This window comes from Tamandua tetradactyla, chromosome 15 (assembly GCF_023851605.1).
Source record: "Tamandua tetradactyla isolate mTamTet1 chromosome 15, mTamTet1.pri, whole genome shotgun sequence".
NCBI classification, from domain to species: Eukaryota; Metazoa; Chordata; class Mammalia; order Pilosa; family Myrmecophagidae; genus Tamandua; species Tamandua tetradactyla.
The window spans coordinates 7907635-7920518 of NC_135341.1; the positions used below are offsets into that span (position 1 = coordinate 7907635).

Consider the following 12884-nt stretch of genomic DNA (forward strand, 5'->3'; position numbering starts at 1 on the left):
CTTTTCCCAGAGCTGAAAATGAAGGTATTATCTAACAGGTCTTTCAATCAGCTCTTTCTTTTACAAGTGGCACACAACATCTATTGCTCCTGCAGAATATATGCCAATTTCTAGAAATTCACATGGACAGAAACATTGTCTTCCATTTAGAAAGGGAACATGCATATTTTTAAAATGTAGTTGATGACTGTGCCCAAACTTCAGGGCGCTTAAATAAAAATTATTTTAGCAACAGTTTTCACAGTTGCTGAGTTCAGAGAATTTATGTTTCTCTTTAGCCCTTACTAAGAGCTGATTTGTTCCTGAAGTTTCTTGAAGTAAACAATGCAGCATATTGCATCTCAGATTAAAATATCGTCCCCTCAACATGAAAAGGAAGCAAATGGAGCTAGAATTGATGGACTTGCAGCTGAGACTTAAAACAATGATACTCTCAAAGGAAATCTATGTTAAGGTTTTTAAAAGTAATTTCTGGTTGAAATGGATCAAGTATCTGCTTCTCAGAATTCTCCCCCCCAAGAAAATAGTTTTTAGAAAATATTCATGGGTGTACAATCATTTGTTACCCTCCATTACTGAGATACACTTTTTAAAACCAGAGTTGGCCTAAAAAGTCAGAATGTAAACTCAAAAGATTTGTTAAGAAAATGCAGCCCACCTCATAGAACATTCTTAAAAAGAGTATTTTATTCTTATTCTGCAAAAATTGGTAGATTATTTGATACATGAACAGTCCCTATAATCAGACCCCCTATTTATTTAAAATTACCAAAATTTAATAGTTTTAGAGGAGGGAAGTCCTCTTTCAGGTGTAATAATTACTAAAGGACTGAACTTTCTGCTAGTAGAGCCGTTAATACTCTCCAAATTCTGTATGATCAAACATCCTATTTAAAGACACTATCCTAAGGAGAAACGTCTGTACCTTCTGCACCCTTCAGAACTGCTCCTCTTTTGGGGGGCAGCCCGGCTTGATGGCCATTTACTTCACTTGAAGAGATCCAGCCCGTTAACCCATTCTTCACTGGGCCGCTTCAGAAAAGTCTACAATCTTTTTTTCTCCCTGTCTATACTGACATACTTGTGGACCCAGCAGCCAGACTGCTAAAGATGCAAATGTCTGTTAACAATGATGATTAATCTAGACACGTGACACACTGATGAAGGAATTTAGGCAAAAACTAAACACTTTTAAGTTATAGTGGTAAACTAAAGGAAAGCGCAAATGTGCCCACTGAAACAGAGTTAACGGGGGAAAATAAGAGAAAACTGTCAAAATACATGTATCTGTCAGGATCCCAGTAGAAACTAAATAGTTGACTCAGTTTAGATATTTTAAAGAGTTTTTAATAAAGGGCTCTTTAAAAAAGTGTGGCCAGGGGGTGGGGAACAATCTCAAAATGTTGGGGGTGGGAGGGGCAGTTACTAGAATCTCACCTGAGAGAGAAGAGTGTGGAGCAAGTCTCCTTGAGAGCAGCTGTGACCTTGGGCAGTAGGATACAGGGTGGAGGGAGAGAAAAGTGAGAATAAACGCTTCCTAACCTCCCTCCTCTACTGCCAGGGCTCCCTATGGCTGACCCAAATATAAGGGTAGTGGCTGTTGTCCTTACAGGTCAGTTTTCTAGAAAAGAGAGCTGAGTGGCAAGCAAATCTGGAAGCTAAACTGGAAAATATCCTTCAGATGGTCTAAGAGTCTTAAACATTGGTGGAGGGGTAAATGCGTTGATTAACCTCGTGACGTGTGCACAGTGTTTCCTAATTATCTTCACCATTAAAAAAAAAAGTGCAGCAAGGCATTCCTTTGCAGAATCCTTGAAGTCCCTCCCCACTTTTTCTGGAATCTAAGGAACTCTGTCTATATTTCTGGTTTGGAGCCCCGCCCCTGTGCAGCCACTGCCTGGCCCCCACCTGACCCTTCCACGCAAGCCCACTCCAGCTTCCCTCAGTCGTATTTCTCTGCAGTCTTGGGAAAGGGAAGCTCAAGAGCTCTGGGAACTAAAGTATTTTTTCATTTTTCTTCCTGCTGATGGCCACACTTAACACCCCATTGCTATTGGCGACCTTATCCATGCAAGGAGAAAGAAATTAAGCCTTAGTTAATTTTATTAAAGTGAGACAAGAAAAAGGACTTGAAAGTGGGACTCCTTTTAAAGTGAAAAAAAAATTCAAGCTAACACATGTGCAGGGTTCAAATAATCACTCTTTTGATTATCTAGGAACATTGGAATTTCATCTGTAATGGAGGAGAAATGAAGAGAATTTCTCATTAGTTAGTGTACTTACCAAGGACAGTGACGTGAGTTCTATCAGCCGTGCTATCTAGAGCAGTTTGAGCCAAACAGGAGTAAACACCGTGGTCCTCCAACGTGACATTAGCTATGGTCAGATTAGCCCCATCAATAATTACCCTACCAGAAAAAAGTGAGGATATGATATGGGTGAAAACAACATCAGCATAAATACATAAAGCACAATCCTTCTGTGAATGTATATTCCAATAGAAAGCAATTTAAAGAAGAGTAAAAGCAAAACTTCAGATAATGCAAATGTTATTAGAGAATGTCCCACTTGAAAACTAGAGATAAAGCTTCACTCAAGCAAATAAACGTCTGCATTGCCATGAAACAAATGTCTACATAGTGGCAGAATTCTCGCCTGCCATGAAGCCATGAAGGGGATCGTCTTTTTTTTTTTTTTTTTTTTTGCTTGGGCAGGCACACGAAATCAAACCCGAGTCTCCAGCATGGTAGGCAAGAACTCTGCCACTGAGCTACCATCGCACTGCCTTGGATTCTTTTTTTTTTTTAAATCATCAAACCCAACTATCTGCAATGTATGGGTCAATAGTTGACCATGGAACTGTGCATGTCACCTGGTGTATCTAAACAGTGTACTATACCTTACAACAGTGGACACTGAACAACAGCTAAGATATATTTGAATAGTTCTTAGGGTATGTCTAGGGGACCACCAAAGAAGCATCCAATCGGTGCTTGCTACAAATGCAGAGTCCTGTACCCCATTCCAGATCCATAGAATTAGACTATCTAGATGGAGTCTGGTAATATCTATTTTTAACAAGTTCCCCCCTCTCCCTAAGTAGAATGTATATTACGCTCTAATAGCAATTACATTGTGTGACTTAACTGAACACTAGGTGGCAGACTAGTACTTCTTTTTGCAAAACGTTTGCAGCTAACTTTTTATAATTTGTTCTATTTTTACCAATTTGTAATGGGATTCATGACGTGAATATTGCTTTTTAAATAAAATATACCTTTTGCCCTATACCTATGTATTGTTAACAGAGCTATTCAATTATCTTTTGAAATAAAGCTATGTTAAATTTGTAATATTCACAGCAGTTTTCTATTTAGTTAAAATCATTTAAATAGTATCATCCTTGTGGGGAGAGAGGAGTTTTAACATAAAATTCATATAAACTTGTGAGAAGTTGGAATGGCATGAAACCACTTCCATGACTGCAGTGAAATCAAATACCTTTTCATTAGGTAGCCAACCTGTTATATCTATACCAATAACTGAACAATTTGCTAATTGCTGACTGACTACTACCTGCCAGTACTAATCTAAGAGCCTCACTATAATTACAGACAGGATAAAGGTTTGAGACAATTTCTCAGGTCATGTTAATTGTACGTCCGTTTGATACAATATCAGAATACTGCATACACTGACAGTTGTTCAAAGTTTACCTTCCTAGATAAAGTAAGGCAATTTAATAACCCAGCTCCTTTGAACAGGGCTGTTTATTCACTGCACAAACACGAGGACCTGGATGAGCTAAAATCTATCCCATGATTTCAGTCTAGAGCTATTCCAGTCCAGAAAGGAAGAAGAACTTTTTGGTACCTCATTGTTCCAAAAGAGATAGCACTTTTCAATCTGAAAATGTAATGTAGGTGCCTTTCAATTAGTGAAGTTAAAGTGACTCCCTGCTTCTTGAATTTTGGTGGCTATGACGTACATGGGAGCTGATTAAAACTCGCATGCTCCAGCTTCAGCCCGGGTTTTGACTCAACCTTTGGAAGTGGAGTCAGGGCTATCCTATTTGGAAAAACATGCCCAGGTAATTCTGGCACACAGCAAAATCAGACAACAATTTGTGTTACCCGGGATACGCTAGGTTGTGCTGCAGTAACAACAAAGCACGACAACCTCTCAGTGGCTATTTCAATGATGGCTTTTTTCTCATACACACTGTGTTCCCATCATCTGGTTTCTGCTCAAAGTCCTGCCATTCCTCCTTTCCCAGAGCTTGTTCATTTTCATCTTCACTCTTACCCTCACCTCCCCTGTCTCTTTATTTGCTTAAAATACCTGGCCTGAGAAACCCCCTGGTACCCTAAAACATCTCACCTCCTTCATCTGCAAAATCCAGCTTGCTAGTCCCCGACCCCTGACAAACTTTCTCTTGTGACTCCATCCCATCTGTATAATAGCCACACGTGGCTGAAGGCAGGAGAGCTAAGGGATTCTCTCTTTGCAGAGCTGTGCTTGAGGCTCAATTCTGCCACATTATCTGTATATCCATGACCAAAACATTTAGCCTAACTCATCTTATCTAAAAAAATGGGGGGAAATACTGTCTATCTCTACAGGCAAAGTAAATGAGGCAGAGCACATAATGGGATTGATCCAGAGAGCCTGGCGTAGTACGAGCTCAAAGAATGTTAGCTAATCATATTAATCAGATCAATTTTATTCATTTCTGGCTTGTCACATTTCTCAGGGTAGATATTCCTGAGAATATCTCCCCATTCTTCCTGCCCTCTGAACATGCTGCCTTAATTCACTGTGACTGCCGTATAATCTCTACACCTTCAAACCCCCTCAACCCCTCCCCCAAGTCCACACTTCATTTGCTACCATTTCGGAAGGAAAGGAACAGCCCTTCCTTGGTTCCAAGGATAGAGCCCTCCCGTACCGACTGGTCAGTGATATGCATATCTGCTGCTATGGTGCACTGCAGGCTCTCCGGCCCAACAGGGCCTTTTGCTCTGTCTACGGTCATGAACCACACGCAGAATAAATTTTTAAAGTGCTTTCAGATCCATGCTCCATTTCAATTTTCATAATAACAGTGGGAGGTCTCTAGCCACTTGCAGCTTAGAAATCCACAGAAAATTCCTTGTGGTCATTTCAGACTACCTAACAGATCTGCTGTGAGAATTAATGGGGGAACTATGGATGGGAAACACTAGCACGACATGAGGTACCCAGTGGGTATGGGCGATGGTTTCCAGCTCTCCACACCCCTACACATTTTCTTTTCCCTTCGCAGAGTTCTCCACAGTTTCATTCTTTGAATAGAAATTTAATCTCTTTCTAAAAGCTCCTCATATCCCTCATAGTGTTAAGAGGAGGGTGTCCCAGCAGGTGAAAAAACAGCTCACTAAAGATTCCTAGAAATTTAGCAGATACCCTGCCATCTCAACTTCCTGCTGTACTTCCATAACAGCTCTTGGCACAAATCAAGGCCAGCCAGCAGCAGTTATTCGCAGTCTTGAACAGTCCTGGGATTTCCTCCTAGCGAAGGCAATTGTCCCAGCCTTATTTAGGGTAAATTGGAAGAACATCTGCAACACTGGTTACGTCCCTTCAGATGGTCAGAGGTTCATGTGAGTGTCAGCATCAGCCCCAACATCCTGCAGAAACTGTGTAATGAGGCCACGCCAAGGGGCTGGATGGACTTTCTGGGTTCAGGACCTCAATACATACATCACATCACAGTCAGGGCATGAGCCTTGGATGCCTTCTTGGCTGCAAACCAGGGCTACCTGCATGACCCGAGATAACCATGCTCTAGTGATGATGTGCAGAGGCCGGAGCAGAGACAGCTCATTCCAGACCCAACCTAAGGTTCTTCAGAGATACCTAAGGTAACTTTGTTGCAATGCATAACCTTTTCAGTATGCATAATTAATCTCCTTTTGTTTCAGTGACAACTGGCTACAAAATATATGCTGCCTTTCCACAAACCTTTATACATACAGAAGGGAGGGAAGGGAATAAATTAAATATCAAGCCTGAGACTAGCACCTTTACATAGAGGTGGCACATGCGTACGCATCCACACGTATCCATTAAGGCCACGCTGGCCACATATATGTAACAAGCAGACTGGAGAAAGGAGTAGCAGGAATTATAATATCTAGATTCTACTGACAATTTAAGATTTTCTAAGTGCTAGGTATGCTAATCCACAATGATCCTTTCACAAAAGTATTTTTTTAATATCAAAAACACTATTTTATAGAAGATAAAACTAAAGCACAGAGAAGTAAAGTAATATATCTTAATCCATTGATCTCATAAGTGACAGAGCTGGTTTCCAACCCAAGCTATCCAGTCCAGAGTCCATGCTCTGAACTGGGACACTCTGATGACATTTTGGCTAAGGATATTTGTCCTATCTAAAGACCTTCAAATATTTCTGACATGATGATATATAACAAATGGCATGTGAGATTTGACTCGGGTATGGTCAGTTCTAAACCCCTGCTTAGAAACAAAGAAAAAGAGAGGTGCATTAAATTCTGCATGCTTTCCAAAGACATAGTAAACATTCAATAGATACTGATTCTTTTCTCTTTCTCTGATGTGCTTAATATTATCTAGCGCTAGTCAGCTATTCACACTTTCTTATACATTCTCTCTATAGAGGATGGTAAGGTCAAAAATATACTTTCTTACAGAAAGGATTTCAGAGCTGATTTAGATTCTGCCACTGAGATGGACTCATGAGACTGGGACAGTAGAAGGGAAATGAACACCATCTCCTCTGGGATGATGTGGTCCCAGCACACACAGGAACTGAGCTCTCCAGCAGCACCAAAGGGGTGTAGGCAGCTGTGGTGGGAGCTGCAGGAGCAGCAGCTTCAAAAACCTTTACACATACATAACACACACATCATCCCTAGTTCAAAAACTTCTGAATTGCTGCTACAGTGCGGGGTATTCATGAAGCCAGTAACTTTTGTGAGCTTGGCTGTAACAATGTTTTCTTTGCAATGCCATCTTCAGTTTTGACACCTGGCTAGAGGCCTGTCAGTTTCCTTCTTGAGCAGCTGATGAAGTCCTTACCTCAACCATTCCCTGAACCAGCTCTCACACTCTGGGGCCACTTGTACCCAGCCTAATCACCCTGGAGTCAGGTATCAAACAATTAGCAACAACACCTATGCCCTTGAGCCTGTGAAACTATTCAAATTAGCCATTGCGTAGGGAGCCCGTGGAATCTAACTAATCTCAGCTCCTTTGGCCATACGTCAGTCACCTCCTGCAGCTCCAGCTTGCCATTACCCTCTCCCTGGGTGTATCTCCCTAGGTGGACCTGCTCGGCAGCCTCCTCTCATTTGGAGCTGAACGCAATAAAGACTTCTGCCTTTCATCTATCTGAGTGTCTCTGTCTCATGTTCCATCATCCAAAGCACCTATAATCATACCTAACGCCTTATAAAACCAGTTCCCAGCCTCCACCCAGGCCTCACTTCCCTAGCCCTTCCCTCCTGAGTCCATGCAATATATCCTTTCTGCCTTGCCTATCCCTTGCATATTCTTCTGTTTCATGCAAAAGCCACTATTAAAAGTAGCAAAAGAAAGAAGATAAAACATTAGAAAAATGTTAAACCAGAATATAAACATTTGATAGAAAGATGAGACAAGTACATTATGTGATCTTTTAATTATTGATTTAAAGACGAAAATGCATTGGTCAACTTTGGTATTTTAATTGAATATGAATACTTTTAGAACTACTTTTTTTCAAATGTGGAAGTTAATCCCAAGCAAATATTATGCTAAATCATGATAGTTTGCTTACCTGCCATCTTCCGTGCCATTAATTTCAAAGGCTTCTCCATCTTTACTCCAGAACAACTTCAAACTGTGCTTCAAATGTGAATCGCATTTGCTCTCACAGTGGAATTCAAGCGTATGTGATTTGGGGACACGAGGATTCTTAGGAGACACTCTAAGTCTTGTAGCATCTGTTTTCCCAAACAAAGCCGCTGGTTAGAACTACTTCATTATCAAGTGTCTGCAATTTAATCAACTAAGCTTGTCAACATAAAAGTCAAGTCCTCATGCAGTGTCACGTAATTTCCCATTATACATCACTACTATTTTCCCCCATTTCCACCCAAATAAAATTTGGATGGAAATAAAAATCTACTTCAGAATTTAACAATTTGCCTTACACCTTCCTGGGCAAAGGGAGTAAGAAAAATGTAAGTGAGCAATCGCTCTAGCAATTGAAAATAAAATTTCTTCATCTAGGGCTTCTGGATACGTGGTCAAACCACTGTAAGGGAAAAGGGAAAGTTGGCTGATTTTCTATTGACATGTTCAATTTTAATTCAGAAACCTGAGGTTAAATGGCGGAGCCCTATACACGTATGATCTACCAATATGAAGATGGGGAATTAGAATATAAGCTCCATGCAGGCAGGAGCTGGGCCTGTGTTGTTCCACCGCAGTAGCCCCAGAGACTCAAAGAGAGCCTTCCCTATGTAAATGCTCAGTGTGCATTTGTTGAATTTGCTAAATGAGTTACAGTGAGTAGTAGTTTAAAATGAAAATAAATGATTAGTAGCAACAATATGGAACTCAAAGACTGGTACTATGACTATCCTGAAAAATACTTTTCTTCATTATGATTGTTTCAAAACATACAAGGCCATATGACTTACTCTTTAAGGCCATATTAAGGACAGGTATACTTTATATTAGCACAGTACTTGGTGACCCTCTCAGAGGCCAAATTCCATGACCTGACTTCCAATTCCACAATTATGTTTTTTGTTTGTTGGTTTCTTTGTTTTTTGCATGGGCAGGCACCGGGAATCAAACCCAGGTCTCCAGCAAGGCAGGCGAGAACTCTGCCTGGTGAGCCACTGTGGCCCACCCCACAATTATGCTTTAATATTCACTATCTACATGTTACTCAAGTGACTGGTTACAAGTAAAAGGATGAGTAAAATTTATTATGTGATATTCCAGATACAAAACCTTAAGAGATTATTAAATTGAATTAATTTTAAGTGCATTAGTAAATATCTTATTTCTAATTCTAAGTTTAAAGTCAGACATCCATTCAATAATAGATAAGCACTGATACTACTTACCAGAACTCATAAGAAACTCACATTCACTGTGGCATTTTATGATTAGAACAACTGTATGACTACCTTACAGAGAAGATAACTTAAGGATAAAATAAAATTAAGTGATGAGCCTAGGGTTTCCTAACTGGTAAGGAGCTGAACCAGAATTTGGATCCAATCCCGGCAGAGACCAAAGCTTTCAATCTCTACACTATATGGTTTCTCTTATTAGACTCCATTGTTGATATTCCTTTTGCTATGCAAAATTTTTGTACGTAATCCTTCACTGATAGAATTCATATATATTTCCTACATATAAAATGGACATAAAAGCAGACTGGCAGTTCATGAACTTGTCCATCTATCTGGCCATCAGGCTGTCGTTCTAGCAGTTTTGAGGCCCAGTTTAGGCCATGTGATGTGAGGGATAATAGGGATGGGAAGTTTCATTTTTATTCCAGGCTTCACTCTGACTTGGATTCTGGCTGAGTTGCTTAACCTTGGTGTACGCTATCTTCTTGTAATATAAAAAGAATCATCCTCACTGACTTTGTAAGGGCATTTTGAAAATTGTACGTGGCACTTGAAAATGCAGGGCCACAGCAGAGATAAGCAGACACCCTGGAAAAAAATGTTTATGTGCTTTAAAAACATAGTTCATGGGGTTAGCATATAGGATTACTTAGGGGACAGAAAGAGGCAAAAAGCATGGAATAATATAAAGGACAGGAAGGTAGGAGGGAGGGAGACAAGGGATTGAGGGAGGGAGAAGAAAAAAATGCCAACATGTCAGCAAGAACAGGTAATTAAACAAATATGAGCCCCTCATATACACAGAAATACCAGGCAAAGCCCTTGACATGCCACAAGAAACACAAATTCTCCTACCATTACTGTAGGACCTTTCTCGTTCTTTTCCTGAAAAGCCCAAGAGACTATTAAGGGCTGTCCAGGATTTTTTCCTGAAGGTAGAAAAAATGCAAAATCTTTTTGATTCAAAAGGAGGAGTAACCCCCCATTCTATTCCCCATCTTTATGAAGCTTGACTTTGATGAGTTTATTTCTGAAATTTTAGCTCCAAGACTTGATTTCTCGTAATGTTACCTTGCTTGGTCATTGAAAGAAAATACAATGACAAAAATATGCTAAAATAGGGATTTAAAAATATTGCATATCATCCATCACCAAGGAAACCTAGGCTTTCTTTCAAAAATGTGTAAAGACATGTAATTAGTACAACCTATAATAATGGCGATGGTCTGTTAGACAAAAAACAACCTAGGAGTTTTGATAAACAGTCTAAAGAACTTGAACAGATGATCAAACTTAAATTTTATTGTTCTGTTTGGGAAAATGAAGACAAACTGAACCTATGTAAAAATTCATGCAAAGTAAAAATAAAATAAAAATACTTCTTATATCCAAATTGGCAGTGACTGCAGTTTTTCCTTTAGCATTTTCCACCCAACAAGAATATGAACCAGCATCCTCTTCGATGGTTGTGTTGATTTGCAATGTGCCATTTTCATGGATATAATATCGTCTGCCTTCGAGAGGTTTCGCTTCATCCACTTTCTGCCTATGAACATAGAAATCATAAATCAATGATGGGAGTGAAAGATCTGTATACTCTTTCTGAAATGGCCACTGATGTCATCCAGGCTAACCCCTTCTTCAGTTGCTTAGTAGATTTTATCAAAGGTTCCATTGGGGTTTCTGCTTCCCTCAAAAGCTTTATAGGTACATATATCAGCTAGCCAGCTGGACTGGCTAGAGGAAGCCTGGGTCCATGCTTTATGCTTCTGCTGTATTTCTCAAAGTAATCAGCGCTGTTTTGTATCTGGCCTCAGAGCTTAATAAATATTTGCTGGCTTATTGATGGTGAAATCTTTAGTCAGTGATTGCTTCAGGCTACCAAATGGAAAAGTTAGTAATTGAAAGAGATAGTGAGCATTCGGAACCTCCTGCTGTTCTGGGAGAACATTGGTCATTCAAAAATATTACAGGCCAGGAAATCTTGCATGTCTTGTGGACCTGGGTTACACTGACCCTTATCAACTCCAGAGTTATTTTCTCCTATATTCATCCGTTTTCCAGGTATTTGCTGCCACAGTTTGATTTACACTGTAAATTCCACAAGAGACTGCTCCAGTTAAAAAATTTAAAGGAGGGGGGGTGCAACAGTGGCTCAGTGGCAGAATTCTCGCCTGCCATGCCGGAGAACTGGGTTCAATTCCTGGAGCCTGCCCATGCCAAAAAATAAAAAAATAATTTTAAAAAATCTAAAGGGGAAGCTGTAGCTCCTGTTCACATAGCATTTTTCAGGGTAGAGATTAGGGGAGGCAAGTGAGGCACCTGCCTCAGATGCAGAATTAAAGAGGATGCCAAATAGCTCAGTAGTCAAGATAGATGATATTTTAATGTAATATTTTTTAAAATCAAAATTGATGCAAAAATCCATAATGAAAATATCAAAATAAATAGAGGCTCTGATCTTGGACTTGTATGGCCTTACTTAATTTGCCTCACCCTAACTAAGAAATAGTTGAGTAGTTAAACCAACTTTAAGCTTTACTGGTAAACCAAACGAAACAATTGATTCATATGACTCATTACACCTATCAATAAACTGAAAATTAAAATCAAACTGAATATTGGAAACATCTTAAGCGTGTGTATCTGGATTTAAATACAGGCTTAGAAATTATTAAAACACTCTCCAAACAATGACCACAAAGAAATACATGACTTTACACATTCCCATAATGCAAAAATGAACCCACCTTTAAAATCATTAATATCACCCCACATAGAAAATCCTAGAAACTTCTCCAGCGTTTCCCGGAGAGGTAGGTAATTAATTTTGATATCTTATTTCTCAGAGGCCCAGGGTACAGGAAGCAAGATGCACACAATGCAGTGTATCAAATGATAGATAAACAAATAAGGTGGATTCCACATCTGACGTTCTCTTAAGAAAATCGTATGCCAGCTTACCAGGTCACTATTGCCTCCGGTGAAGCAAAAAACTCGCACTGCAAGAAAGCACTGTACCCAACCACTGCTGCATAGTTCTCTTCATCTTCCGTTTCTATCAATGGGTGAACATCTGTTTGCAAAGCACATAAATACAATTTTAAACTTTCATGTAAGAATTAATATTTGTAAATTCAATTATTCTATATCCTAGCCATATAAATGTTCTAAGAATGGAAACAGATTCTTAAGCTGGAAAGATCCAATGCAATGTATTTTTCAAAGTACAGTTTCAGTGTGAAGTTCAATGCCCACATGTAAGGTGAAAGGTGCTTTGATATTTCCCATGTTATATGTGTCAAGAATTCAGTCTGTCCTGGTGCATATGGCCTTGACCATTTTCCTTTAGAAAATAAGAAATGCACAGTCTTATTTCAGGGATGCTTACCCACAACATCGATATTGGCATTGGCAAGGATGGTGCCGTGGACATTTGAGGCTTCACATTGAAACACAGCAGTATGATTTGGTTGTAGATTGGTAAAACTAATTTCCGTTGGGAAGACGACATCACTAGCAAATGGACTGTCTAAAAAAGATTAAAGAATGTCACTTTGATAAAGAACAGGGCATAGAATATTTATACCCCATTTATTAAATGTGTCATACAGTATTTATATTTTAAGACCAGTTTAGAGTGAATACTAGTTCAATGAAGCCAGTTCTTGAGAATTTCTTAACATCAATCATGGATATATATTTGTCCCAGAACTTTTTGGT

The 12884-nt window shown here is 39.5% G+C and overlaps 1 protein-coding gene across 15 annotated transcripts in view; it reads right to left on the reverse strand.

Moving 5' to 3' along the window:
• Nucleotides 1-12884, reverse strand: part of CHL1 (cell adhesion molecule L1 like) — a 200902-nt gene that overhangs the window by 27617 nt on the left and 160401 nt on the right. For all 15 annotated transcript variants that reach the window (XM_077128678.1, XM_077128675.1, XM_077128665.1 and 12 more), the window contains 5 exons: nucleotides 12553-12693; nucleotides 12126-12237; nucleotides 10541-10707; nucleotides 7847-8012; nucleotides 2284-2408 (listed from right to left, as the gene is read on the reverse strand). In XM_077128678.1, coding sequence (XP_076984793.1) covers nucleotides 2284-2408; nucleotides 7847-8012; nucleotides 10541-10707; nucleotides 12126-12237; nucleotides 12553-12693 — 711 coding nt within the window. The remainder of the gene's footprint in view (nucleotides 1-2283; nucleotides 2409-7846; nucleotides 8013-10540; nucleotides 10708-12125; nucleotides 12238-12552; nucleotides 12694-12884) is intronic.